Raw genomic sequence first — 24,489 nt, 5'->3', positions numbered from 1 at the left:
AAAATCTTTTTTTTTAGTATATGTGCTGCCGAAGCGAGCACAATAAATAAAATCTTTAAAAAAAAAAAAAAAGAAATTCAGTGAACATTTTGATGATCCCATATACAATTCTGTAATTCTAGCTAGCCATCAAATTTGTGGATGTTTGTTGTTGTTTTGATTTTTTTGTGGGGTGTTTTTGGTTGGTTTTCTTTTTTTCCAAAGATTTTATTTATTTGAGAGAGAGAAAGTGAGCAAGAGTGAGCAGGAGTGAGGGGAGGGACAGAAGTAGAGGGAGAAGCGGGCTCCCTGCTCACAGGACTCAATCCCAGGACCCTAGGACCATGACTCAAGCCAAAGACAAACACTTAACTGACTGAGCCACCAAAGCATCCCATTTGTTCTTTTTCATTTATTTTGTTTGTTTTTATCTATATCACTTAGTGTATCACAAAATCATAATTAGGAATAAACTATAGGCATCTTTTTTATTAATGAGTGTCTGCTTTGTGTTAGGCACTATACTAGGTCTTTTTTCATTGCTGGTTAAGTGAGATAACAAGCTGTTGGAATAGTTCCTGTTATTTCTGTTTTACAGAAGTTATAACTGAGACCTAGAGGAAGGACAGTTAGTTTCCCCAGAGCCATACCACTGGTGGAGCAGGTGTTCAGACCCAGGTCTGATTATCTCTAAAGTTTGTGTTCAGATTCTTTTCTCAGAACCGTATTGCCTTTTCCACAGTCAAATGTTAGATCATCAGAATGAACTTAAAGTAGAGTGTCAGTCAGCTTTTCTTAAGCCTTCATAGGTATTTAGATAATTAAAAAAAATTTTTTTTTAAGATTTTATTTATTTATTTGACAGAGAGAGATCACAAGTAGGCAAGAGGCAGACAGAGAGAGAGGAAGGGAAGCAGGCTCCCTGCTGAGCAGAGAACCCGATGCGAGGCTCGATCCCAGGACCCCGGGATCATGACCTGAGCCGAAGGCAGCGGCTTAACCCACTGAGCCACCCAGGCGCCCAATTTAAAAAATTGTTTTAAATTTTCATCAATCCAGCCTAGATACAATGGCAATCTGAAGGCCAGGCTTAGACGCTGGTATCTGAGGCTTGAGAGTCTGTCGTGGGTGTTCTGTAGTGTTGCTTTATTTGCCTCCGTTCAAAGACGCCAACTGTGTGACATCAGAGTCCTTCATTCAGCAGTGTGACCTACATCCTGGTTCAGCCCTGTTGGTGTGGGAGAGGGAAAGTTCCAACCGGGCAGAGAAGCCAGTGACTGGCAAGTGTTAGCTTCAGTTGTCCCAACTGTCACAACAATTACTGAGATCATCTCTGTTTCAGAAATGAAGAGGAGGGCCGGGTGCAGGACTAGAGCTGTAGACATGGATACACTCCTGAAAAATAACCAAAACAGTTATGATAGGCGTGGTTTATATTTTTCAAGTTCTATCAGGATGTTTATTATACATAAAAACTGAAAATTCAGGGGCACCTGGGTGGCTCAGTGGGTTAAAGCCTCTGCCTTTAGCTCGGGTCATGATCCCAGGGTTTTGGGATCAAGCCCTACATTGGGCTCTCTGTCAGCAGGGAGACTGCTTCCTCCTCTCTCTCTGCCTGCCTCTCTGTCTACTTGTGATCTCTGTCTGTCAAATAAATAAAATATTTAAAAAAAAAAACCTGAAAATTCAGGAAGCATAAAGAAGATAAATATCACTTAAAGTCCTTTCTGCCCAGGGGCGCCTGGGTGGCTCAGTGGGTTAAAGCCTCTGCCTTTGGCTCAGGTCATGATCCCGGGGTCATGGGATCGAGCCCCGCATCGGGTTCTCTGCTCAGCAGGGAGCCTGCTTCCCTTCCTCTCTCTCTGTCTGCCTCTTGCCTACTTGTGATCTTTCTCTGTCAAATAAATAAATAAAATCTTAAAAAAATAAAAAATAAATAAACTACTGGAACTATATCAAAACAAAAAGCTAAAAAAAAAAAAAAAAGATCCTTTCTGCCCAGATAAAAGGACTCTGAATATTTTGTTAAAGTAATAATAGCAGCTGTTCTTACCCTTGGTGTAATAAATGGGGGTCTTTTCTTGACAATTCTGTTTCCCTGTAACTCATATTAATCACGCTTCAAGGCATGTTGGTTTTACTGCCAGATGTAGGTCTCCTGTCTGTGTACCTCCTTTGGCTCTACCACCAGCTCTCTGGTCCTAGCTACTTGCCCAGATGGCTGCGGTAACCTCAGAGTTAGTCATCTGGTTTCTGTTCTCTCCCACATTTAATCCATTTTCCCTATAGCAGCCAGAAGCATTTTTTTTTTTTTAAGATTTTATTTATTTATTTGACAGAGATCACAAGTAGGCAGAGAGGCAGGCAGAGAAAGAGAAAGAGGAGGAAGCCGGCTCCCTGATAAGCAGAGAGCCTGATGCAGGGCTTCATTCCAGCACCCTGGGATCATGACCCGAGCTGAAGGCAGAGGCCCCAGTCCACTGAGCCACCCAGGTGCCCCTAGAAGCGTTCTTTTACAAAAATTGGATGATGTGGCTCTCCTTGAAGCCCCTTATGTAGAAGAATAAAATTCAGGCCTTTGTGCACTGTAGACCTTTCTTTGAGTTCCTTGAATTGTGACAAGTTGCCTTGCATGTTTCTTTGTCAGAAAAGCAGGCTCCTTCATCTTCCAGTCCTGACGCCCTGTGACCTCAAGCTGTCCATATGTGAGCTGCAAGCATGTGCTCTCTAAGCTTGCCAGGTCTTTCAGCTGTCTGCTTACCTGTCCCATCCTCGTGGAGCCCTTCTCAGATCCTTCCCCAAATCTGTCATTCTCTCTAATGGTTTCCTGATCTTTTTTCTTTTTTCTTTCTTTCTTTCTTTCTTTTTTTTTTTTTTTAAAGATTTTATTTATTTGACAGAGATCACAAGTAGGCAGAGAGGCAGGCAGAGAGAAGGGGGACGCAGGCTCCCTGCTAAGCAGAGAACCCGATGTGGGGCTCGATCCCAGAACCCTGAGATCATGACCTGAGCCGAAGGCAGAGGCCTAACCCACTGAGCCACCCACGTGCCCCTTTTCTCTTTGTCAAGTAAAGATTTCATTTATTTATCTGAGAGAGAGTGCACGCGGGAGAAGCAGGCTTCCCCTGAGCAGGGAGCCCAATGTGGGACTCGATCCCAGGACTCAGGGATCATGACCTGAGCCAAAGGCAGATGCTTAACGAATGAGCCATACCGGCACCGTGGTTCTCTGGTCTTTATCACACTTGGCCCAGTTTATAAGTACAGATTTATTTCTGTGTTTATCTGGGTTCTACCCCCTTTACTGGACTGTGAGCTCCACAGGAGTTCAGTGCTCATCATGTCTGGCTGGTCCCGCACAGCACCTTGGGTGCCTAGCCTAGGCTATACCTGGGAAATTCCTGAGTGAGTGGGTGAATGAAGAATTTTGGAGCTAATTTTGTGACTTCTCCTTATCGTACATTACTCAACAAATGTTCAGAAAGCAACTTTGTGTTAGGATGGTTTTGACCATCTCCTGTACGCAGGCAGAGTGCTAAGAGCCATTAGAGCCAACATTTGTGTGTTTCTATATGTGTGTAGGTTGGATCCCAGAGACTGTGGAGGAATGGAAGCTTCTCCTACATCTCGTACAGAACAAGAGCACAAAACCAAGCCCCCAGAAGGTACCAAATGGGAACTTCAATGATGGACCTTCCCCCATCAACATGGAGAATGTGGCACTCCTGTTAGCTAAGGCCATGGGCCCAGATCGGGCCTGGACCCTCCTACAGGAATGTGGTTTAACGGTGGAGCTGTCAGAGAGGTTTACCAGAACCTGTGATATCCTAAGGATTGCTGAGAAAAGGCAGAGGTAATAACTTGTCACGCCTTGTCACGCCCTTTCCACAGGTACTTGGGGAATGTGGAAGCTCACAGATTTTCAGAAGGGGGTGGGGTTCTAGAGATGACTCAGCCCCAGCCTTTCCCTAGTAGCTGAGGGCGCTGAGACTTCTCTGCTGCTGAAGGACAAGCCTAAGGTAATGCTGTGTTTCATAGTCATGACCGAGACCCTTGTGGACCAATGTGAATACCCAGGGCTGATATGTACCAGTTTGCAAAGACAGCACCAAATGTCACATTGTCTCAGGGCTTTTTTTGTTTTTGTTTTCTTCGTGGTGGTAAAATACAGATAACGTAAAATTTACCATCTTAACCATTTTTAAAGTGTCTGATTCAGTAGTGTTAAGTATATCCATATCATCTTGCAAAACTTAGACTTTACCTATTAAACAACTCCTCATAAACCGCCTCTGTGCAGCTTCTGGCAACCACCAGTCTGCTTTTGTCTCTGTGATTTTGACTTATCCAAGGGAGGTATTCCCCAAGACCACCAGTGAATACCTAAAACCATGGATATATCGAACCTCTATATGTACTGGGTTGTTTCCTATATAGGCATACCTGTGATAAAGTTTAATTTTTAAGTTAGTGAGAGATTAATAATAACTGATAAAATGAACAGTTATAACAGCTTACCAGAACAAAGGCTATATATATGAATGTGGTCTTTCTCTCTCTCTCTCTCTCCCCCTCTCCATTTCTTGCTCTCTCTCTTTGTCTCTCAAAATATCTTATTGTACCGTACTCACCCCTCTTCCTGTGATAATGGGAGTTGATAAAATGCCCACGTGATGAGATGGACTGAGGGGAGTGACTTAGGCATCGTGACGTAGTATTCGGCTACTCTTGATCTTCTGATGGGATATCAGAAGGAGGATTGTTGGCTTCTGGACCATGGTTGACTGTGGGTATCTGAAACCATAGAAAACAAAACCGTGGGTAAGGGAGGAGGACTACTATATTATAAGTACCTTATATCAGGGAATTCATATGGTGCTTGCCTTTTTAATGACTGGCTTATTTCACTTACCATAGTGTTTTTAAAGTTCGTTGATATTAGAGCATGTGCCAGGATTTCCTTCCTTTTTAGGGTTGAATAGTAAGTAGTCCATTGTGTGGATGTACCGCATTTTGTGGATCCATTCAACGTGGGATGCTTCCCCTTATGGCTCTTAGGAGTAAAGCTGCTGTGAGCACAGACGTACAAATGTCTCTTTGAGACCCCGCTTCCAATTCTTTTGGATGTGTACCCAGAAGTGGGATTGCTAGATTATATGGAATTCTATTTTTAATTTTTTGAGGAACTGTTTTCCATAGGGGTTACCATTTTACATCCCCACCAGTAGTGCAGAAGGGTTCCATTTTCTCCATATTCTCAGTAACACTAGCTACTTCTTTTTGACAGTACCCATCCTAATGGGGGTGAGGTGAGAGGATTCTGTGGCTTTTATTTGCATTTCCCTAATGATTAATGGTGCTGTGCATCTTTTCATACACTTGTTGGCTGTTTGTATATTATCTTTGGAGACCTCTGTTCATGTCCTTTTTCCTATTTTTTAATCGTATTGTTTTTCTTTTTTGAATTTTTTGTATATTCTGGATATTAACCCTTTACCAGATACATGATGTACAGATAATTTCTCCTATAGGACAGAATGCCTTTTCACTCTGTTGATCATGTCTTTTGATGCACAGATCAGTCAACTTTTTGAATCCTTTAATTTTCTGTGTGTTTAAAAAAGTGTCTTGTAAAGAAAGGACAACAAAAACTAAATGTGCTTGTTTCTTTTCTCTGGGATTTCAGAGCCTTGATACAAAGCATGCTTGAAAAATGTGATCGGTTTCTCTGGTCTCAGCAGGCCTAGTGGAAGAAGATTGAGCACACGTCACAACGTTGTGAGAAAAACTGAATCATGCTCCCAAACGTCCTGAGTGCGTTTGCTGTTGAAGGAAAGGTACCGCCTGAAAACCCCGCCCCCTTCCGGGGTGTACTTTTGTCAGTGTCCCTCACTTCTGCATTTGTGGCTCCATCTGTGCCTTCAGTGTTTCTCAACCAGGATTGAACTTTGAAAGGAATCAGTCCTTGTCTGGTGAAATGAAGTGCCCTGGCATCAGAATATGAAAGTTCCCAGCCATGCCGGCCTTATTCTGAACGACAGTATTACCTTCTCCTTGCTGGTGGATTGGGATAATTAGTTTCCTGTTGTGACTGTCATGGAGGGAGCAGAAGTTTCTCCTCCCAGTTCCATGAAGACGGATAAAGTAACTGGCAGGAGTTGAATTCTTTTTACATCTAGGCTGGAATAGTTGAGAAATTACTGAAATAAGACTTGGCAGAATGGAATTAGCACATCAAAGAAGTGAAACATTGAGCATTCAAGTTAGATATTTACATTAAATGACCCCATATTTAAATTGAGCTAATTTAAAAAATATTTTTCCTAGTATTTGATGTTTTCTAATCTGAACCTATATACAAATGACTAATTTATTACTGGAAATGTTTTATCTCTAATCTTTACTAAACGGTGGCCCAAAGGAATCATGCACTTTTAAAAATTATTTTTTAAAAGCCATAATAAAGGAAAGCGAAGTACTAACAAAGACGGTAGTAGGCGCTTGTGTCATTTAAGCCATGTACTAGAATGCCTTCCTCAGGCTCCTGTACCTTTGTAGCACATTAACGTTAATAATAAATGTAAAATCTGTTTTTATTTGAATAGATACAAGGTTTATTGTAAGCAATTTGCAGGAAGGTGTGGGTAACCTCAATGTGGAGTAAGAAAAGTTGGATATGTAATGATTCAGTCATAACACTGAGAGCTACAGACGGAAATGGCTGTCAGACTTCCATTTGATATTCGAATACTATGTAACCAGATGGGTTGAAGAGATTATCAGGGAAAGGAGGCTCACACAGTTTCATAGAGTTTTGGGAAGCATAAAAAACCTAACGATTCTGCTCAAAAGTGGGAGTAGGGTGGGTGGGTGGGTGGGTGTGTTTGTGTGTGGTTTCCTCTTACCAAGCAATTCTCTGACACCAGTTGGGTGGCTATAGTTCAACCCATTTCTGACACTACTGACCCAGAGGTAGCATCAGATCCCACAGGTAAAGGGCTCAGTCCTAAGAGTGCCCTCCATTTTATTTTGTTAAATGTAAATTCAGTTCATTAACATGTAATGTGTTAGTCAGAGGTAGAGATCAGTGACTCATTAGTCTTATGAACGCCCAATACTCATTACATCATGTGACCCCCTTAATGTCCATCACCCAGTCACTCCATCCCCTTACCTCCCCACCTCCGCCCTCCGCTTTGCCCACTAATTACATGTCCAGGTTGTTACCTGTACTTCTGACCAACTGGCTATAAATCTGAGGTCCTCATGATCCCTTCCTTGGGTTTGATAATTTGATTAAATTGCTAGAGCAGCTCCCAGAACTCAGAGAAACAGTTTATTTACTAGATTGCCAGTTTACTATATAAGGACAACTCGGGAACAGCCAGATAGAATAGATGCATAGGGCAAAATTTGGGGAAAAGTGTGACGAGCTTCCGTGCCCGCTCCAAGCTCCACCTTCTCTGAATATGACATGGTCATCAATCCAGAAATTCTCTGAGTCAAGTTCTTGGGGTTTTTTATGCCTTCGTTACAAGGGTGTGGTTGATTAAATCACTGGTTACTGGCCATCGAACTCAATGTCCAGTCCCTCTCTCCCTCCTGAGGTCGGGGTGGGGCAGTGGTTTAGAGGATGGGATTGAAGGTTCCAGTTCTCTAAATCACGTGCTTGGCTCTACTGGCAACCAGCCCCCATCCTTAGGAGCAGTCCAAATGTCACCTCATTAGTACTACAAGACACCTCTGTGGCGCTCATCTTTTAGGAAATTCCAAGGGTTTTTAGGAGCTGTATGCCAGAAATGGGAGGAAGGCCAAGTACATATTTCTGTCGGTCACAATATCTTACCTTCCCACTAGAATCAGCTGGGTTTTGTCTGTATTGGATTATGTCAAATGTTCGTCTGTACTGAGGTAAAGGGCAAGATGCCTCCTTTCACTGGCCATCGGCTTCTGTTGTCACATGATGACTGTCCAAAAGAGGACCCAGAAGAAATCTCAGAAGGAGATGGCTTGAACTGGCCTGATGGCGCAATCATTTCCTGACAGATTGCTCTAAGGGATCATACAGCAGTCCTCATTTGCCAAGAGGGTACAGAGAAATTTCTGGCATTAAAAAAATAATAATAATAAATAATAATTTTTTTTTTTAAATCACATCCTCGAATTTATTTTCCAAAGTAAACCAAGCAACAGCAAAAAAGCCCCTTCAGTTAAGCAATAAAGTTTCAACAGTCAAGTGGATATTAGGCAGTATTTCCCAATACAACTTGTATCTTTCACTGGCCTAAAAATTCTAGAGAGTGACGCAGGGTGGCCTCACTTTCAACAGGGCTATAGGGTAGCGTAGTGGCTAAGAGCTTGGGTGCGGAGGCGGGCTGTCTAGCTTTGAATGTTGTTCTGTCTCCTAAATGACCTTGGAGAAGTTACTTTGTTTCTGTCAGTGTCAGTTTTCTCATCCATACGATGGGGACAGCAGTAGCACTCAGGATGGTTTGAGAAGTGACGGAAGTCCTGAATGTGATGAAAGTGAAACATGGATCAGGCGCTCAGCGCAGAGTGCAGGGAGAGCCATCTCTCCCAGACACATGAGACTGAAGTGCAGGGCAGTAGAGCTTGGGACAGTGCGCGGGGAACACGTGTTAGCTGTGGTGTGCAAGGGCTGGAATATCCTTGTGCCCAGTAGTGATCAGACACGAGTAAGCTGGTTTGTATGACTCCGAGAGAGCGGGAGGACCAAAGTTGAAGTTAAGAATGTCCTTGCAGGGGTGCCTGGGTGGCTCAGTGGGTTAAGCCGCTGCCTTTGGCTCGGGTCATGAACTCGGAGTCCTGGGATCGAGCCCCACATCGGGCTCTCTGCTCAGCAGGGAGCCTGCTTCCTCCTCTCTCTCTGCCTGCCTCTCTGCCTGCTTGTGATCTCAATAAATCTCTCTCAAATAAATAAAATCTTAAAAAGAAAAGAAAAGAAAAGAATGTCCTTGCATGTGTTAAATTTGTCCCTGTCCTGCCCAAGGCTCGGAACCTTGTGGCTGTCCTTGCCTCTCCCCTCCTCAACTCTCATGCGCCATCCCTCGGGAAATGCTCTCCCTTCTGTGTTGGTGGTGTTTTTCCATCGGTCAGTTTTTTCCCCCACTTGCTGTTGCCGCTGGTCCATGTTCGCATTCCTTCTTGCCTGCCTGGACAGTCGGAGCAGGTTTAATGACCTTTCTTTCTTCACTTCCAAACTCTACCTTCCCCTCCGCTACCACTCCTGTTAGCTCCTTAAAATAGAAGCACCTAGGTATCCCCCCAAGTCAGGTGACTCACAAACTTGCTACACATTGGAGTCCCCGCAGGAGCTAGTGGCAAATACTGATGTCGGGGATCCTGCCCCAGGCCTGGGATCTGCAGATCAAGGGTCTGATTTAATCCTCCTACTCCTACATTGTTCCTAGATTTAGCTGAAGAGTGATCTTGAATTCTCTAGAAACCCCTGACTTGGTCTCACGGGAGGTTAATGAGAGATCCACCGCCAGATTTCTTGTCCTCTTGAGACACAGCCTTAATCGGGCCTCTTCCCCATTTGTAACTTTTGGTGGCTCCCCTCTGCTTTCCAAATAAAGCCCGAATCCTTGAGCTTGTCGTTGAGACCCGTTGGTGACTTGTTTCCAAGTTCAGTTTCTCGGTTCCAGAGTTTATCTCTCATCCTGGGCTCTCTGCTTCTGGATACGCTCTGCATGTGAACCTCTGGTTGGGCCCCTGCTTAAATTAACCTCTGAATGACAAGTGTGGGTTACCTTACATTGTGATAAAATAAGCATAACACAGACTTCATCATCTTAACCATTCTGTGGCCGAACAAGGGGCTGACATCTCTCCTTGTGCCCGGAAACAGAAACTTTAGAGTGGGGTCAGAGCTTTTCCTACCCCTTCGTTTAGAAGGCTCTGCATTCCACTAAACTTCTGAACAACACTGTAGAGTTGCGACACAGCTGCTGTGTGGTGTCTGGAGTTTCCAGGCAGCCCTGGCCTTCTGGATCAAATGCAGATCACAGAAGCAGCCCAGAAAAAAATCCTTCATGGTAATTCTTTCCAGAGGGCTCAGAAAAATACTGACTGGCACCACTGTGGCCTAAATACAGAGAATGTTTTCCCAGATTGTGGTTTTCCCATCTTGCCCAAGTAATACATCTTTCTAGATGGACAACTCTGAATCATAGTGAATATTCAAATTGATTTCCCTCTAGTGATGTGGGCAATATTTATACCTGTTATCAGTAGGTAAAACCTGGGTTTAGTGACTTTGTGTCAGTGTTTTGGGGTGTTTTTTTTTAAGGTTTTTTTTTTTTTTTTTTTAGATTTTATTTCTTTTTCAGAGAGACTGAGAGAAGAGAGAATGAGAGAGCGCGTGCGCACAAGCAGGGGGAGCACCAGAGGGAGAGGGAGAAGCAAGCTCCCAACTGAGCAAGGAGCCCGATACAGGACTCGATCCCAGGACTTGGATCATGACCTGAGCCAGAGGCAGGTGCTGACCTGATTGTGCCACCCAGACGTCCCCAACATCTTGGAATTTTAATTGATTTCTGAATAAGGTTCTCCACATTCTTCTTTTGCTTTGGGAACCCCATATTAAGTAACTGGCTCTGGCTGCCATAGAAGATCTAAGGTGGAGTCTGAGATTATACGTTTCCAGGAGATTCCCAGGCCATGCTTCCTTGGATTGCCCTTTGGGTAGCAAGGCTTGGGCTAAAAGCTGGTAAAGCAGCAATTTGGAAGGAGCCAAGGCGCCAGCAGGTGGATTACTTGCCATGTTAAGCGGAACATAAATCTTTGCATTCCTTAAGCTACTGAATCTCTGTGACAGCAAGTTAGCTTTAGTCTAATTGAAGGAAGGGAAGTAGAACCGGTCTCACAGTCTGTTCTGTTCTCAGTTTATTTCAACTTAAATAATTATGGAGAAATAGCCTTCTGTGAAGTGTGCCAGGAAACTGGCCTCTGACCATGTCAGACTTAAGCTTAGGCTCTCTGGTCCCCCCTCCTCTGTGCTGGTGGGTGCCAGCTGGAATGGCCCTTATGACCTAGGGGACTGGAGAGAAGGAGGAGCCAAGGCCGTGCCGGTCAGGCTGACCAGAGGCAGCCCCTAGCTAACAAAAACTTGCTTCTTATTGCCCTTGAAACTTACCCCCCACTGGGGACGTTGTGGCTCATATGTTCCTCAGATCCCCTAACTGAAACGGTGATCACATCACCCTGATTCTACCCCAACTTCTAAAAAACTTCTGTTATAAGAGAACAAAAGCAAGTTGTCTTAAGCAAAATATTACATGGTGTGCTGGAGATCCAGTCTTGTTGCTAAGAATGTCACCAACCCCATAGCTTTCCCAGTCTCTCAGAGAGCACTGTGCTCCAGATCCTGTCCCCCTGGGGTGGACTCTGTCTGTGTGGCACCACTAGGTTCATGGCTCCCCATTTCACAAGTCCATTAGTTTACATTTCTCTGCCCTTCCTGCTTCCCTCCCCCTCCCCTTGGCTAACCAGTGCCTTTTCCTCTCCTCTCTTATCTTCAACTGAACATCCCATCAGTGCCTTCCTTCCAGAGTGAATTTACTCTACATGCCTTGGAGATCCCTGTGCTTTTCCATGAGCTTTAGAAAAGCACAGGGTTATGGTATATCAGGTCTGGCTTATGTACTACCTCAGATCCTGTGGCCCCCTCGTCTTCCTGCAGCCCGTTCTCTGACAATCCCACATGGGCTTGGGTCCTTTTCCTGCAGGAGCAGCTGGGCAGCACCTTGCTTTGGGTCTGTTCCATAGGGCTTCTGTTTCCTACACTAGGGAAGCCCTCGGTACTCACATGTGCACAACCACGAAGTGCAGGAACCCTAATACTCTAGGGTTCACATTTGACCAGTAGAAATGGAAGCCAGTTGATAGGTGCTTTTCTTTTTTGAATCCTGGTGGATAGGGCTCAGGCATCTGGTACTGCATCTTCAGGATGTCCCAGTGGGATTGAGCTCCAGCTCTAAGGCTCTTACTTGTGGCCTGCCCTATAATACATCCTTCTCTTGGCCATGCTCCTCCCATGATCTACAACCCTGTCTCTCATGTCTGCTCCGTGGGGTTGTTTCCCAGTAAAGTACCTGAGAACCTAGGGGAGGCGGTGGGAGTGAGGAAGGCAGGAGGTGGGAGGATTCTTCTATTTGAGGCTTTATCACTTAGACTTAATCCACTATTCAAGTTAGGGGTCCATTAGGTAAGAAAAAGTAGATAGATTGTTTCTCCCCTGACATGACCCACTTCCTATCCTTCCTCCTACCCTGATGCCCTCAGTTCCCCAGAACTAAACCCCCTGACCTATCTCCCTACCTGCACATGCAGCTCAGCTCATAGCTTGCTATAGAAAGTACTGGAGGCTCCTCCCTGTCTAACCTCCAGGCAGCCCTCCAACTATAAACTGGGGTACAGGGGAGCATGGCACGGCTATATTTATCCAATAGTGAGAGATCCAGAGGGCCCAGGGCTCGTTCAGATGGTGGCCCAAATGCCAAGCAGATTCCAAGCTGTTCTATTAACTGTAAGTCCCTATCAGAGAACTGGGAATTTTAATTATTATGTATTAATACTGTCCAAGGAAGTAGTGGTGTAGGTTAAGGGAGGAGCCTCAAGCCAGACTTCCTGTGTTCAAATCCTGGCTTTACCACGCATTAGCTCTGTGATCTTGAGCAGGTTACTCAGTCTCTTTGCCCCTTGGTGTCCTCATCTGAAAAATAATCTGCCCCATAGAGCTGTGGCCAACTGGGACTAGAACGAGCTCAGTAAATATTAGCCATTATGACTAGTATTATTATTAAAATACTCTCCTGGCTAATCCCAGTAATCCTGGTTCTTATTTTTTCACCAAAACATAGTTAATATTTCACACTAAACATAGCAAGAGTTGTGCTTTTCTTTTTTCATATGGAGATGGTAATAATATTTTTTACAAAATTCCCTATGCATAAGATAAACAACAGATTCTTTTGTTGTATTATCAAAATAATACTAAACAGAATTTTTAAAAAACTCCCCTGGGTAAAATGGGTATTACCTGAAATGACCACATAGTATTCTATTTTATGGTCATATTAAATCATTCGTATTATTTGATGAATGTTCTCTCCTTCCCCCACCCCACCCCCGCCCCAGGCCCTAGTCTGTTATTTACATTTTTTTCCTCATACAGTTTTTTAGTTGAGATGTAATTCACATACCATAAAATTCACCCTCTCTGAGTGTTCAGTTCAGAGGTTTCTAGTATATTCACAGTATTGTGCATTCTTCACCTCCGTGTAATTCCAGAATATTTCCATCATGCCAAAAGGAAACTTCATACTCTAGCAGTCACTCCCTACTCCCCCTCCTTCCAGGCCATAGCAACCACTAATCTTTCTTCTCTGGATTTGTCATTTCTGGAAATTTCATAAAAATAAAATCATATATAACCTCTTATGTTTGGCTTCTCTTATTTAGCCTAATGTTTTCAAGGTTCATTCATGTAGCATGTATTAGTACTTCGTTCCTGTTACGGCTGAATATCATTCTGTTGTATGAATATACCACATTTTGTTTAAACACTCATTATTGATAAATACTTGAGTTGCATCTATTTCTTGCATATTTTGAATAATGCTGCTACTTTGGTCATGGAAGGGACAATGCTTTTTCTTAATGGAATAGACACAATGGGTATAGATTGGTCTTCCTTGCATCCAGTGCTTCTTCCAAAGTCTGTGGACTTACTGAATGCCTTATGCACTACCATGGTATTTGTTTTATACAGTATTACTCTGGTTAAAGAACTCGTCTGCAACAAATAAAACGTGGCAGTGGGACTATGCTCCTGGAATTCACTGGTTTAACCATGTTCCCTATTATCCTGAAGTAGCCGGCTGGGTAGAGTGGTGGAATAATGTTTTGAAAACTCAACCACAGTTCTAGCTAGAGAGCAACACCATTATCATAATCCCTGCAAGGGATGAGGCAATGCCCCCCCCCCCGCCACCCTTATGGTATGTGCTTTAAATCAGTTTCCAATATATGGTACTGTTTCTCCCATAGCCACATTTCATGAGTCCAGGAATGAAGGCAAGGAAGTATCATTTTAGTAGTTTCTCTCACTATTACCCCTACTGATCCACTAGCAAAATTTTTTGTTTTCTGTCCTTGTGACTTGAAGTTCTGGTGGTCTAAAAGACTAGATCCAAAGAGAAGAACCACCCAAGGGAGAGAATATTCCACCTGTAGACAAGAGCTTGAGCCCACACCTGTGGACTTCCAGCCTGCTTGTGATCCTCCCTGCTTGGTTGCACGAAAAACAGGTCTTCGCTGTAGACTCTGGGCCTCCTTAGCCAGCCCCTGCCATTGCATAAGCCAATTCCTTGTGAGAGATCTAAATCTAGACCTATCTCTATGATCCTGTTCCTCTAAACCAACTTATAGTACCAAATTCTGTGTCAGAGTTTGACCAGAGAAGTCGAACCAATAGGCCATAGATGTATATATTAATGGCCTTATTACAAGGAGCTGGCTTGCAGAGTTGTAGGGGCTGGCCAAACAGTCAGGAGAGGCAGGCAGGATGGCAAGATCCAAGGGAAAGGAGAGCAATTGTAGGCCCAGTACCTATTTGGAGAGCAGGTCAAGGAAGAGTTAAGCCTTTTTCTAAAGGCCTTCTGACTGAAAAAACAAGTTCCACCTAGGATAATCACCCATTGGATTAAAGATAATTTATTAAACACTTCAACCATGTCTGCAAAATACAGCAGCATGTAAATTAGTGTTTGAATAACCGAAGGAAGACGTGTGTATACAGCAAAGTGGCTCTGGCTCCCCTTCATCCTTTAACCCTGGGCAGGGAGTATCTCCTACTGGCCATCCAGCTGGCCTCACGGAGAAGTGTGAGGGGATAGTTCAGCCCAGCCAAGTGGACACATTCAAAAGCCATGACTGGGAGTCACAGTTCTCATTTTTAATGAGAAAGCTTGCAAAGCATTGCTAGAGGAAAGGACTTTTTCTATGATAAAGTGAGATTATGTCAGTTTAGATGGAACTTTAGTGGAGATTTTGGTATAGATTTGGATACTGATCTTTAACATCACCACATTCTGCAGACCAAAATTTGGTATTTGGTATCAAATACCAAATACCCTCCACATATCCCAAACGCTGCTCCCAGGCCTGCCATCCTCTGCAGAATACTTTTCCTCCTGCTTCATTCATTCATTCATTAAGTGTTTATTGAGCATCTACCATGTGCCAGGAGCTCTGTTAGGTACTCTGGGTAACGAGGAGGACATACAACAAGATAGACATGCTTTTTTTTTAATGGAGTCTTTTTTAAAAGATTTTTATTCACTTATTTGACAGAGAAAGATCACAAGAAGACAGAGCAGCAGACAGAGAGCGCAGGGGAAGCAGGCTCCTTGTTGGGCAGAGAGCCCAATGCAGGCCTTGATCCCAGGACCCTGAGATCATGACCTGAGCTGAAGGCAGAGGCTTTAGCCCACTGAGCCACCAGGCACTCCAATACACATGCTTTTTGCCCTTTGTGATGGGTCCTGGGGACAATAATGTACAATAATAGCAGCTACAACTACATTCCCTCAGATTCCTCACCCCCCGTCCCAAAATGTTCTGCGTCTCCTCACTGCCCTCTGTTTACCTTCCTCCCTTTCTCAGGAGTACCTCCTTGCTTCTTTTCAGGTTAACCGTCATCAGTGAGCTTGACCTCATCCCCTCCTTTTGGCTAATCAATTAAAAAGTAAATTATTTCAACCATTCATTCATTCATTCAGTGTTGAGGTTCTGTTATGCACCAGATACTTTGCTTCGTGCCAGATACTTAAAGCTAAATAAGACAGAAATTGTTACAACCTAGGATGGAAGCTGGACCAAGAAAGCCATCAAAACAAAAAACAGTAACAGAAGAACATAAAGAATGAAAAAAATCACTACATATTAATAATAGGAAGGAGAGAATAGCTACAGTAGGTGACTCAGAGCAGTCAGAGAAGGACTCTCTGGAGAGAGTTCCCGTGAGAGACACAGGCTAAGAAGGGAGCAGCCATGGGAAGAGCAGATGGATCGAGTGTATGAGGCACCGTGGCAAACTAGAGCTTGACCTTTTGGTGGCACTGAGGGAAGACCATGGGCCAGGAGGGTGTGACAAAGGAGCGCGCAAAGCCATGAAGGCAGTTGAGGGCATCTTTTAAGAAGGCGGGAAAAGGCAGGTGGTGCCGAACACTCCAGCCTGTGGTCCTGGCTCTGCACCCATGCTGTGTGCAACCCCGGACACCGTCCTAATTATGTACCTCCCCACCAGGGTTTCTCCAGCTAACCCCAAAGACTCTGTGTGGCTTACATCAAATAAGACACGTACAGTATAGAGGATGGTTTGGCATCTGCAAACAAAGAAAATGGTGGCTACTCTGTGTAATTAGTATTCACCAGCCTCCCCCACCCTGGCAGAGCTGAGGTTGCCTCCCGTGTGCTTCCATGGAGGCTCTTAATTAAAGTGTGTTGTAAGCATCTATGTGCGTATCTGGCTTCCTTTCTAGAACATTGGACCTTGTCAGAAGAAAAGTCATGTAGGAAATAGGATGGAGGGCACCTGGGTGGCTCCGTGGGTTAAGCCTCTGCCTTCAGCTCAGGTCATGATCTCAGGGTCCTGAGATAGAGTCCCACATCAGTCTCCTTGCTCAGCAGGGAGCCTGCTTTCCCCTCTCTCTCTGCCTGCCTCTCTGCCTGCTTGTGATCGCTCTGTCTCTGTCTCTGTCTCTGTTAAATAAATAAAACATTTCTTAAAAAAGAAAATAGGAAAGGGGCGCCTGGGTGGCTCAGTGGGTTAAGCCGCTGCCTTCGGCTCGGGTCATGATCTCAGGGTCCTGGGATCGAGTCCCGCTTCGGGCTCTCTGCTCAGCAGGGAGCCTGCTTCCTCCTCTCTCTCTGCCTGCTTCTCTGCCTGCTTGTGTTCTCTCTCTGTCAAATAAATAAATAAAATCTTTAAAAAAAAAGAAAATAGGATGAAAGTGTATTATGAACTGTAAACTACTGTTCGGTTGGGAGTTATGTTAAAGAGGCTTAGAATCCGGGCGCCTGGGTGGCTCAGTGGGTTAAGCCGCTGCCTTCAGCTCAGGTCATGATCTCAGGGTCCTGGGATCGAGTCCCGCGTCGGGCTCTCTGCTCAGCAGGGAGCCTGTTTCCTCCTCTCCCTCTCTCTGCCTGCCTGTCTGCCTGCTTGTGATCTCTGTCTGTCAAATAAATAAATAAAATCTTTAAAAAAAAAAAAAAGAGGCTTGGAATCTATCCGGGGGACTGACACATGAAAGGAACGGAGGGGATGAGGTAAAGACGAGCCTGCAGGTATGACTGAAGCTCTGTGAGAGCCCGTGTGCTGCCCGGGCTACTGGAAAGGTTCTTCAAAGAAGTAGAATTTTTATTGGGATCTGAGTTTAAGGACAGTAGGAATAAAGATGAGAAAAACTAATTCCTCAGGTAGGACCAAAAAGAACTGGTTAAAAATGTCATCAGAGGGGCACCTGGGTGGCCCAGTTGGTTAAGCATCTGCCTTTGGCTTGGGTCATGGTCCCGGAGGCCAGGAGGGAGCCGCAGGCCAGGATCCCTGCTCGGCAGGGTCTGCTTCTCCCTCTCCCTCTGCCATTCCCCCTGCTCTTTCTCTGCCTCTTAAGTTAAAAAAAAAAAAAAAAAAATCTTTAGAACCAATGTCATCAGAGACAAGGGCTGCTGTTGGGGAGGCCAAGACATCAGTTGCCAGAACCCCTGGGATGAGGCTTCCCAAAAGCCTGATGGAGAGAGTCTGCTGAGGGACAAGGTGCAGAGGCAGAGCAGAGGACAGGACACAGGTGACTGGGCAATGAAGAGATGGGGACACAGAGAGGTCTGAGAATAGCAACAAAACACCTGGAGAGGCCTCAGCCCGGTAAGAGTAAGAGGCGGAGAGAGGAGATGAGAGGTCTTGTCCTCCGTGCTGTGGGTATCAAAGGGGCGAGCCCATGCAAACCCTCTCCTACCCCCCAGATTGGAGACCCTGTTATTAGCCAGTCAGGAGACAGAAACTGAGCAGTGATACGAAGAGGGAGGGTTTAACATAAAGAATTATTCTATAGTTGCAGAAGATTGGCTATTAAGGGATAAAAAAATAAAGGAAGGATGAATTCAGGACAGGCCCTCCTCACAAGGCCGACGTTAAGGTCTTGTTAGAAAGTGTGTGGCCTTAGTACTTGGCTTGGCAGCAAAAGTTTGCTGGGTGCCACAAGTCAAAGTGGATGAGCAAGAAAGTCCCCAGATGAGGTGACAACAAAACTTGCCAGATGTTGATGATGTCCCTGTGCCACCATTTCCTGGCATGTTTTGTTCCTGGGAGGTTTTGTGTGAAATAAGGTGGAGAAAAGCTTCTCCGGGCAGGGTTCTTAGAAGGCAGGGACAGAAACTGGTTTTCACTGGATTTGACGGCCCCGCTGAGAAACCAACAGAGGATCAAAGTGACAGTGGCCAGATCAGGATGCCACCATCCCGTCCTCCCACAGCTGAGTCCCCTGACCCCAGGGACAGAGAGCACTAAGGCACAAGACAAAAGGAACTAGACACTGAAGTCAGAGAAAGTGACAGGACACCACGGACAGCAGTGAGGGGTCTGGCGTGGAAGGACCTGGAAATAGCACAAGTGCAACTAGAGGGGCCTGGACAGGGGAGTAGATCTGATTGGGGATGGGTGAGTGCAGGGCGTCTGTCCCTGTGACGCTGAGATTTCCTCCCCACCACATCAAACAGGGGCCCAGGCTCTGCCCGCTCAGGGTGGAGATGTCCAGCCTTCACTCCTGGGGAGCAAACAAGCAGTCCTTATACCCAAGAGTAACACACACTTTTCAAGTCAGTCTCATTAAGCATTTATTAGACACCTATTAGGTGCCCTCCCCCCGCCTCTGGGGACAGAGAACTCAATGACTGGGTGTTCCTGCCCTCAGGGTCCTCACAGCCCATCTCCCCAGGGCAGAGCCAAGGGAAAGCTCAGTACTTGCTAGGCAGGCCAGGGGGTCGGAAGTGGTTGGGGTCTTTGCCACTCCGGCCCCATTCGTTGGCAGCCTGGTCAGCCTTCGAATCCTCCACTCCGTGGCCGCTGTCTCCATACTTGAAAAGGTCTGTGACTCTCTGAGAACTCTCTCTGGCATCACTGGAATGGAGGAAGGCAGGTGGAGACTCATTAGGGGCTGCTGAGCAACAGGCCCCCGCCCCCACCAATCCCTTCTCTTTCCGAGGGATGGCTGAGAGGAGCCCAGGCCAGAGGGGCTGAAACACGGACCCTGCTGCACACACAGCCCAGGTCAGCCCAGGCTGGTCCCCGTGCCCACAGCAGGACGGTGGGAGGCCCCCATTCCCACTGGCCTTGCTCTGGCTCTGCCAGCCAGTCAGACCCCACACTGGGCACAGACGGGAGGGTGGGCAAGAGGACCAGGAGCCGCTGTCTCTACAGGAAGCTTCTCTACTGTAGGCCCTTCCTGGCTCTCTAAGGCCGCCATGCTCAGCCAGGCCATCCCTGCATCCCCGGGGCCCTTGTTACCTGATGACTTTAGCAGCCCAGGCGCCCCCAGGGCCCCTTTGTGCAGCATCATAGTTCCCGCGGGCATGGAAGTATTTGTCCGAATTTTTGTAATTGGCTTCTCTCATGTCAGAGTAGGCTCTATACATGTCTCTAGCCCCTGGAAAGGAAAGAAAATGGAAGTGATCCTCTCTTGGCAAAATAGAGAAAAAGTTTTTCTCCCAGTGATTCTAAGACTTCAGCCTTTGACAAAATCCTCAGACATTTTATTGGCTGAGATAAATATTCCTTTACTTTTCACCCCCCTGGGCGAATGTTAGGAGAATCACACTGGGTGCAAGTTTTATTCTCTGTGAGTCCATTCTAAGTACTTTGCTACTTGGTTTTTGAGTGTGTGTGATGTGTGTGAACAGGAGGTGGGGTCATCTTTAAGGGATGCTTCTTGTACAAGGGAACCTCTCTACCTGGGAAGGACAGGGGCCCCTTGGACTGGGGCATGAGGACAAAGGCAAGTCTGAAGGAGGCTGCTGACCCAGAGGGCTCCCAACCCAGTCGGCGGGAGAAATTCCTCCCTGTGAGCAGCGTGAAGACAACTCAGGCCTGTGTACGTCAGAATATCCGGGGCTTAGGTGGCACCAGAATTGACCAAACTCAATCATAAATGTAATTGATAAAGATGAGTTCCCCCAAGGGAACTTTATAGAAATGGGGTCACCATCAAGGCAGAAAAAGAGCAACTGACCCACCAGCTCTAAAGTCCAGTGTTCTCCCCAGTAAATGGAAGAGTATTGACTTCCACAGAGTGCTTGTGCAGACAAACTGAGAAAATACGCATAGAACTTCTGGAAGGCTGTAGTTGCCCAGGATGCTATCACCGCTCTGGGCTTTAGGAAGTCTGGGACAAACCCAGGAATGGGACTAGGGAAGAGGAAGAGCAAGCGAGTTACAGACTGAAGGAATCTGATCAGGCTACAGCTGTGCCTGTGAGAATTTCAAAGGATCGACAGTAAACCCTCAAAGCAGTAATCAGTGACTCTCACCAAAAAACAAAAATAAAGATAAATGATGTTGTGCAATACACAAATCGTGGCACTGAGTCTGACTGCTAAGTTGTGTTCCTCTTGCTCCCCTGCCCAGCCAAGCCCCAGGCCCTCAGAACCACCATCACCTAATTCCTTGTGCCTGTTGACTGTGGGGAGCGGAGCTCTGCAGCGTGGCCCTCTGCCTCTCCCAGGGCGTGTCTGCCATTTGCTCAGATACACAAGAGGCTGTGTGATCCCAAAAAACACCCCCCCCCCCCCGCCCACACCGTGGGCCATGCACTCTCTGGTCTGGGAGGCAGGACAGCGCTGTTCTATCAAGGTCTGGGGAGCTCTACCACGGGGGCCATCCAGTTCTGCTTGAGGACTTTGTCAGACTCTTCATTATTTTGTGCCTCAGGTCCTCTGTCAAGGGATTATGGCCTCTACACTGCAGGGCTACAGATTAAAACCTGAGGATGAAAACAAATTCATTCATCCACACAAAACTCTTAGAACAGTGCCTAGCACAGGCCCAGCTCAGTGACTCCTGGAAGGAATGAGGTCCCCCTTTCCTGGCAGCCTGAAACCCAGCCACAAGTGGTCCCTGACTTCCCGCTAGGTGGCGCTCGCGTCCCAATTGTAAGGAGGGCACGGGCACCGTGGACCCCACCTCTCTTCCTGCTCCTGCTCCAAGTTGAAGCCCTAAACTCAGTGGCCTCCAGCCTGGGGATCCCCTGGAAGAGTGCAATGCTGCCTAGAAAAGCCAGGGGTGGAGCGATAGGACAGATGTGGTTTAAGGAGAACGGCCATGTGTAGTAAGTAAGCCCTAGAGACCTAATGCACAGTATAATGAACACCAAACAATATTGTAATTATGAAATATGCTATAGTCTAGTTAATTACTTCAACTCCTAAAAAGAAGGGATAATTATGTAACATGATAGAGGTGCTAATTATAGCTACAGTGGCAATCAGATTAAATATATAAATGCATCAAATTAACATGACATACACCTTAAAGGTATTCAATGTTATATGTCAGATATAGTTCAGTTTAAGAAAAAAAGCCTGGGGGGGCACCTGGGTGGCTCAGTGGGTTGAAGCCTCTGCCTTCGGCTCGGGTCGTGATCCCGGGGTCCTGGGATCGGGCCCCGCATCGGGCTCTCTGCTCAGCATGGAGCCTGTTTCCTCCTCTCTCTCTGCCTGCTGCTGTGCCTACTTGTGATCTCTGTCTGTCAAATAAATAAATAAAATCTTTAAAAAAAAAAAAAAGAAAAAAAGAAAAAAAGCCTGGGAAACTGCTATCTTGAAAACCATGCTTCTTTTCCCACTTGTGGCCTTTGGCCTGTGTAGACATGGCCTCCGCTCTGGGCAATCCTGGAGGGAATCCAGGGGCAGCCTCCCCCTGCTCCCATGCTTTTGACCTTACCTTGGCCAGCTTCCTTGAGGAAGCCTAACCATCTTTGGCTGCTGACGCCCAGGACCAGGGAGCACAAGAGGATGCCCAGGACAAGCTTCATCCTGCTACAGACTCAAAGACACACAAAGATGACAGGTGTTTAGTTTTTGTTTGGTCTGATTTGGGGGGAGGGGTGATGTTGACCTATTGTATTTCAAAACTGAGCCACACTCAGGATTATCTCTATCTATATATCCACACACACAGACACACATGCATATGTGTACACATACATCCGTGTATATATATATATGTATGTACGTATGTGTAGAAAGAGGTAGACAGTATGTATACATATATTAGGCAGGCGATACATAGATACATAGAGAATTCCAAAGGGTCCACTTGTCCATTTCCACTTGCCTCATTGGAATCCCAGCATGAGAGACTGCGCTGCACTTTTTTTTTTTTTTTAAGAATTTATTTATTTAGTTGACAGAGGTTACGAGTAGGAGAGAGGCAGGTAGAGAGAGAGAGGAGGAAGCAGGCTTCCTGCCGAGTAGAGAGCCCGAGATGGGACTCGATCCCAGGGCCCTGGGATCGTGACCTGAGCTGAAGGCAGATGCTTAACCCACTCCTGATAGAAACCACTATGCGGGGCGCCTGGGTGGCTCAGTGGGTTAAAGCCTCTGCTTTCGGCTCAGGTCATGATCTCAGGGTCCTGTGATGAAGTTCTAAAACCTAGGTGAGGTTTGGTGGGCTGGGGTCCAGAGCCAATGACCAAGAAAGAATTCTTGAGACATCTTTGGTGCAAAATGGTGGTTTATTAAAGTACGGGGACAGGACCCGTGGGCAGAAGAGCTGCTGCGCCATTATCCTGAGGAGTGGCTGATTATATAGGTGAGAACAAAGGGGGAGATGTTAGTCTCTAAGGAATTTTGGAAGCTAGGTCTCCAGGACCTTGAGGGGCTAGCTATTGTTGGGAGAAAGGTTATTTATTACTATTAGTAAAAATCTTCTTGTGAGATCCTTTAGATCGTTCTTGTGAGATCCAATGGGCCATATGCTTGGGAATGATTCTCGAAACTATCTTGGAGATCTAGAGATAAAGTTTCACATTTCTCCTATCAAGTGTCCTTGTTAGTAAGATTTGGGTTTAGAAGAAATTTAACTTTATTTAGGGCTTGAGGAACTGAGTTATTTGCCTCTGGAAATTGTGCTATTGTTAAGATAGCTTCTTTGTTGTAAATCTCTAGGACATTGGTAAACCAAGGGAGATTCCTGTCTTGCAGGATTGTGATCTCTGCAAGTTAACTATTTGTTTTTCTTTTAGGGCAGTCAGTCAGGGGTGCCTGAGGAATGTCACACATATTACCGAGGGGAGCGGGTGGAGAAGGGGGTGCAAGGTGCCAGCTTTTGCTTTGTCCTCAGCCAGCCTCCTGCTCCCTCATCACTGGGATCGAGTCCCCGTATCGGGCTCTCTGCTTAGCAGGGAGCCTGCTTCCCCTTCTCCGTCTGCCTGCCTTTCTGCCTACCTGTGATCTCTGTCTGTCAAATAAACAATTAAAAAAAACACCAAATCTATAAAAAAAAAAAAAAAGATAGAAAAAGAAACCACTTTGCATTTCAATCCTCACCTATGAGCCCTGACACCCAATGTATAAAAAAAACTTCCAAAGAAACGTCTGGGCATTGCGTGACCATATACCAGTCTGTAGAATGAGATGAGTGAAACAATGCACAAATATTGGTGGAACGCCTGCTCTACCCATCCCAGAGCCCCCACCGAGGAAGTACACGACTAAATCCCAGTCCCAGAAAGCATTCACATCTGCTGACTCCTAATTGTCAGGCTACGAGACGCAGGGAGGAAGCAGAGAGCTGGGACACAGCCCAGGAATGCTGTGGGGAAAGGGAATCTGCAGAGAACAAGTGTTGGAAAAATTCTAGCACCTTACCTTGGGCTGTGGCTTCCCGCAGATCTCCCGGTGAAGCTGAGCTTCCTATGAGAAATGCCTGCACTTTATATGCTGGGGCTGTGCTGGGGGAACAAGGGGAAAGACAGGTTTGAAGCCAAACCCTGAAATTTGGGAAATTTTCCTTGGCCAGAACCCAGCAGCTTGCACAACAGGCTCCTTCCTTGTTCCTCTAAGGGTCTATTCAGCCAGAGCAGCCCCACCCCAGTTGAACTGCCATTTTGCTTTAAACTTAAATTGACTTTGCTCCAGGGGAACTTACTTAAAAACAAGTCCTGGAAACCAGTCCCACATAACAAAGTCCAAGTACAAGGGTGGGTCAGGCCAGGTGGAGGTATTCAATCAGTGGGGGCGCATACCAAGGAGTATGGGCCCCTCCCTCTGGGCATCTTTTGGGCGCCAATTCTGAACTAGGTGATAGGCTGGTTCAAATGTCTACTAGGGTAAATTGTAATTCAGTTGGTCACCTAGCAGGACTGTGCAGCTTTCTCTGTGTGTTACAATCTCATTGGCCACCTGTGCATGGCCAGGCCCAACCACATGGCC

At 45.9% G+C, this 24,489-nt stretch overlaps 2 protein-coding genes across 6 annotated transcripts in view; one reads left to right on the top strand and one right to left on the bottom strand.

Moving 5' to 3' along the window:
- Nucleotides 1-6,581, top strand: part of HPS5 (HPS5 biogenesis of lysosomal organelles complex 2 subunit 2) — a 46,720-nt gene extending 40,139 nt beyond the window's left edge. For 2 of the 4 annotated variants that reach the window (XM_059137751.1, XM_059137753.1), the window contains exons 22-23: nucleotides 3,562-3,832; nucleotides 5,718-6,581. In XM_059137751.1, the coding sequence (XP_058993734.1) occupies nucleotides 3,562-3,832; nucleotides 5,718-5,793 (347 nt within the window). In that variant the 3' untranslated portion in view covers nucleotides 5,794-6,581. Of the gene's footprint in view, nucleotides 1-3,561; nucleotides 3,833-5,665 lie in introns of all 4 variants that reach the window. The other 2 variants (XM_059137757.1, XM_059137763.1) reach the window with 2 other exon arrangements.
- Nucleotides 6,582-18,880: 12,299 nt separating this feature from the next.
- On the bottom strand, nucleotides 18,881-24,070 carry LOC131810105 (serum amyloid A-2 protein-like). 2 transcript variants are annotated; one of them, XM_059137732.1, is made up of 4 exons: nucleotides 23,926-24,070; nucleotides 21,998-22,099; nucleotides 19,568-19,706; nucleotides 18,881-19,180 (listed from the first exon to the last, which is right to left on the bottom strand). In XM_059137732.1, exons 2-4 carry the CDS (start codon nucleotides 22,086-22,088, stop codon nucleotides 19,018-19,020), a joined length of 393 nt encoding a protein of 130 aa, XP_058993715.1. In that variant the 5' UTR covers nucleotides 22,089-22,099; nucleotides 23,926-24,070; the 3' UTR covers nucleotides 18,881-19,017. The 2 variants fall into 2 exon arrangements, with proteins under 2 accessions (XP_058993715.1, XP_058993721.1); XM_059137738.1 differs by having other exon boundaries at nucleotides 21,998-22,092; nucleotides 23,926-24,050.
- Between the last annotated feature and the right edge of the window lie 419 nt (nucleotides 24,071-24,489).

Source organism: Mustela lutreola, chromosome 1 (genome assembly GCF_030435805.1).
Source record: "Mustela lutreola isolate mMusLut2 chromosome 1, mMusLut2.pri, whole genome shotgun sequence".
Lineage (NCBI taxonomy): Eukaryota > Metazoa > Chordata > Mammalia > Carnivora > Mustelidae > Mustela > Mustela lutreola.
This window is presented reverse-complemented; position numbering and strand designations above follow the sequence as displayed.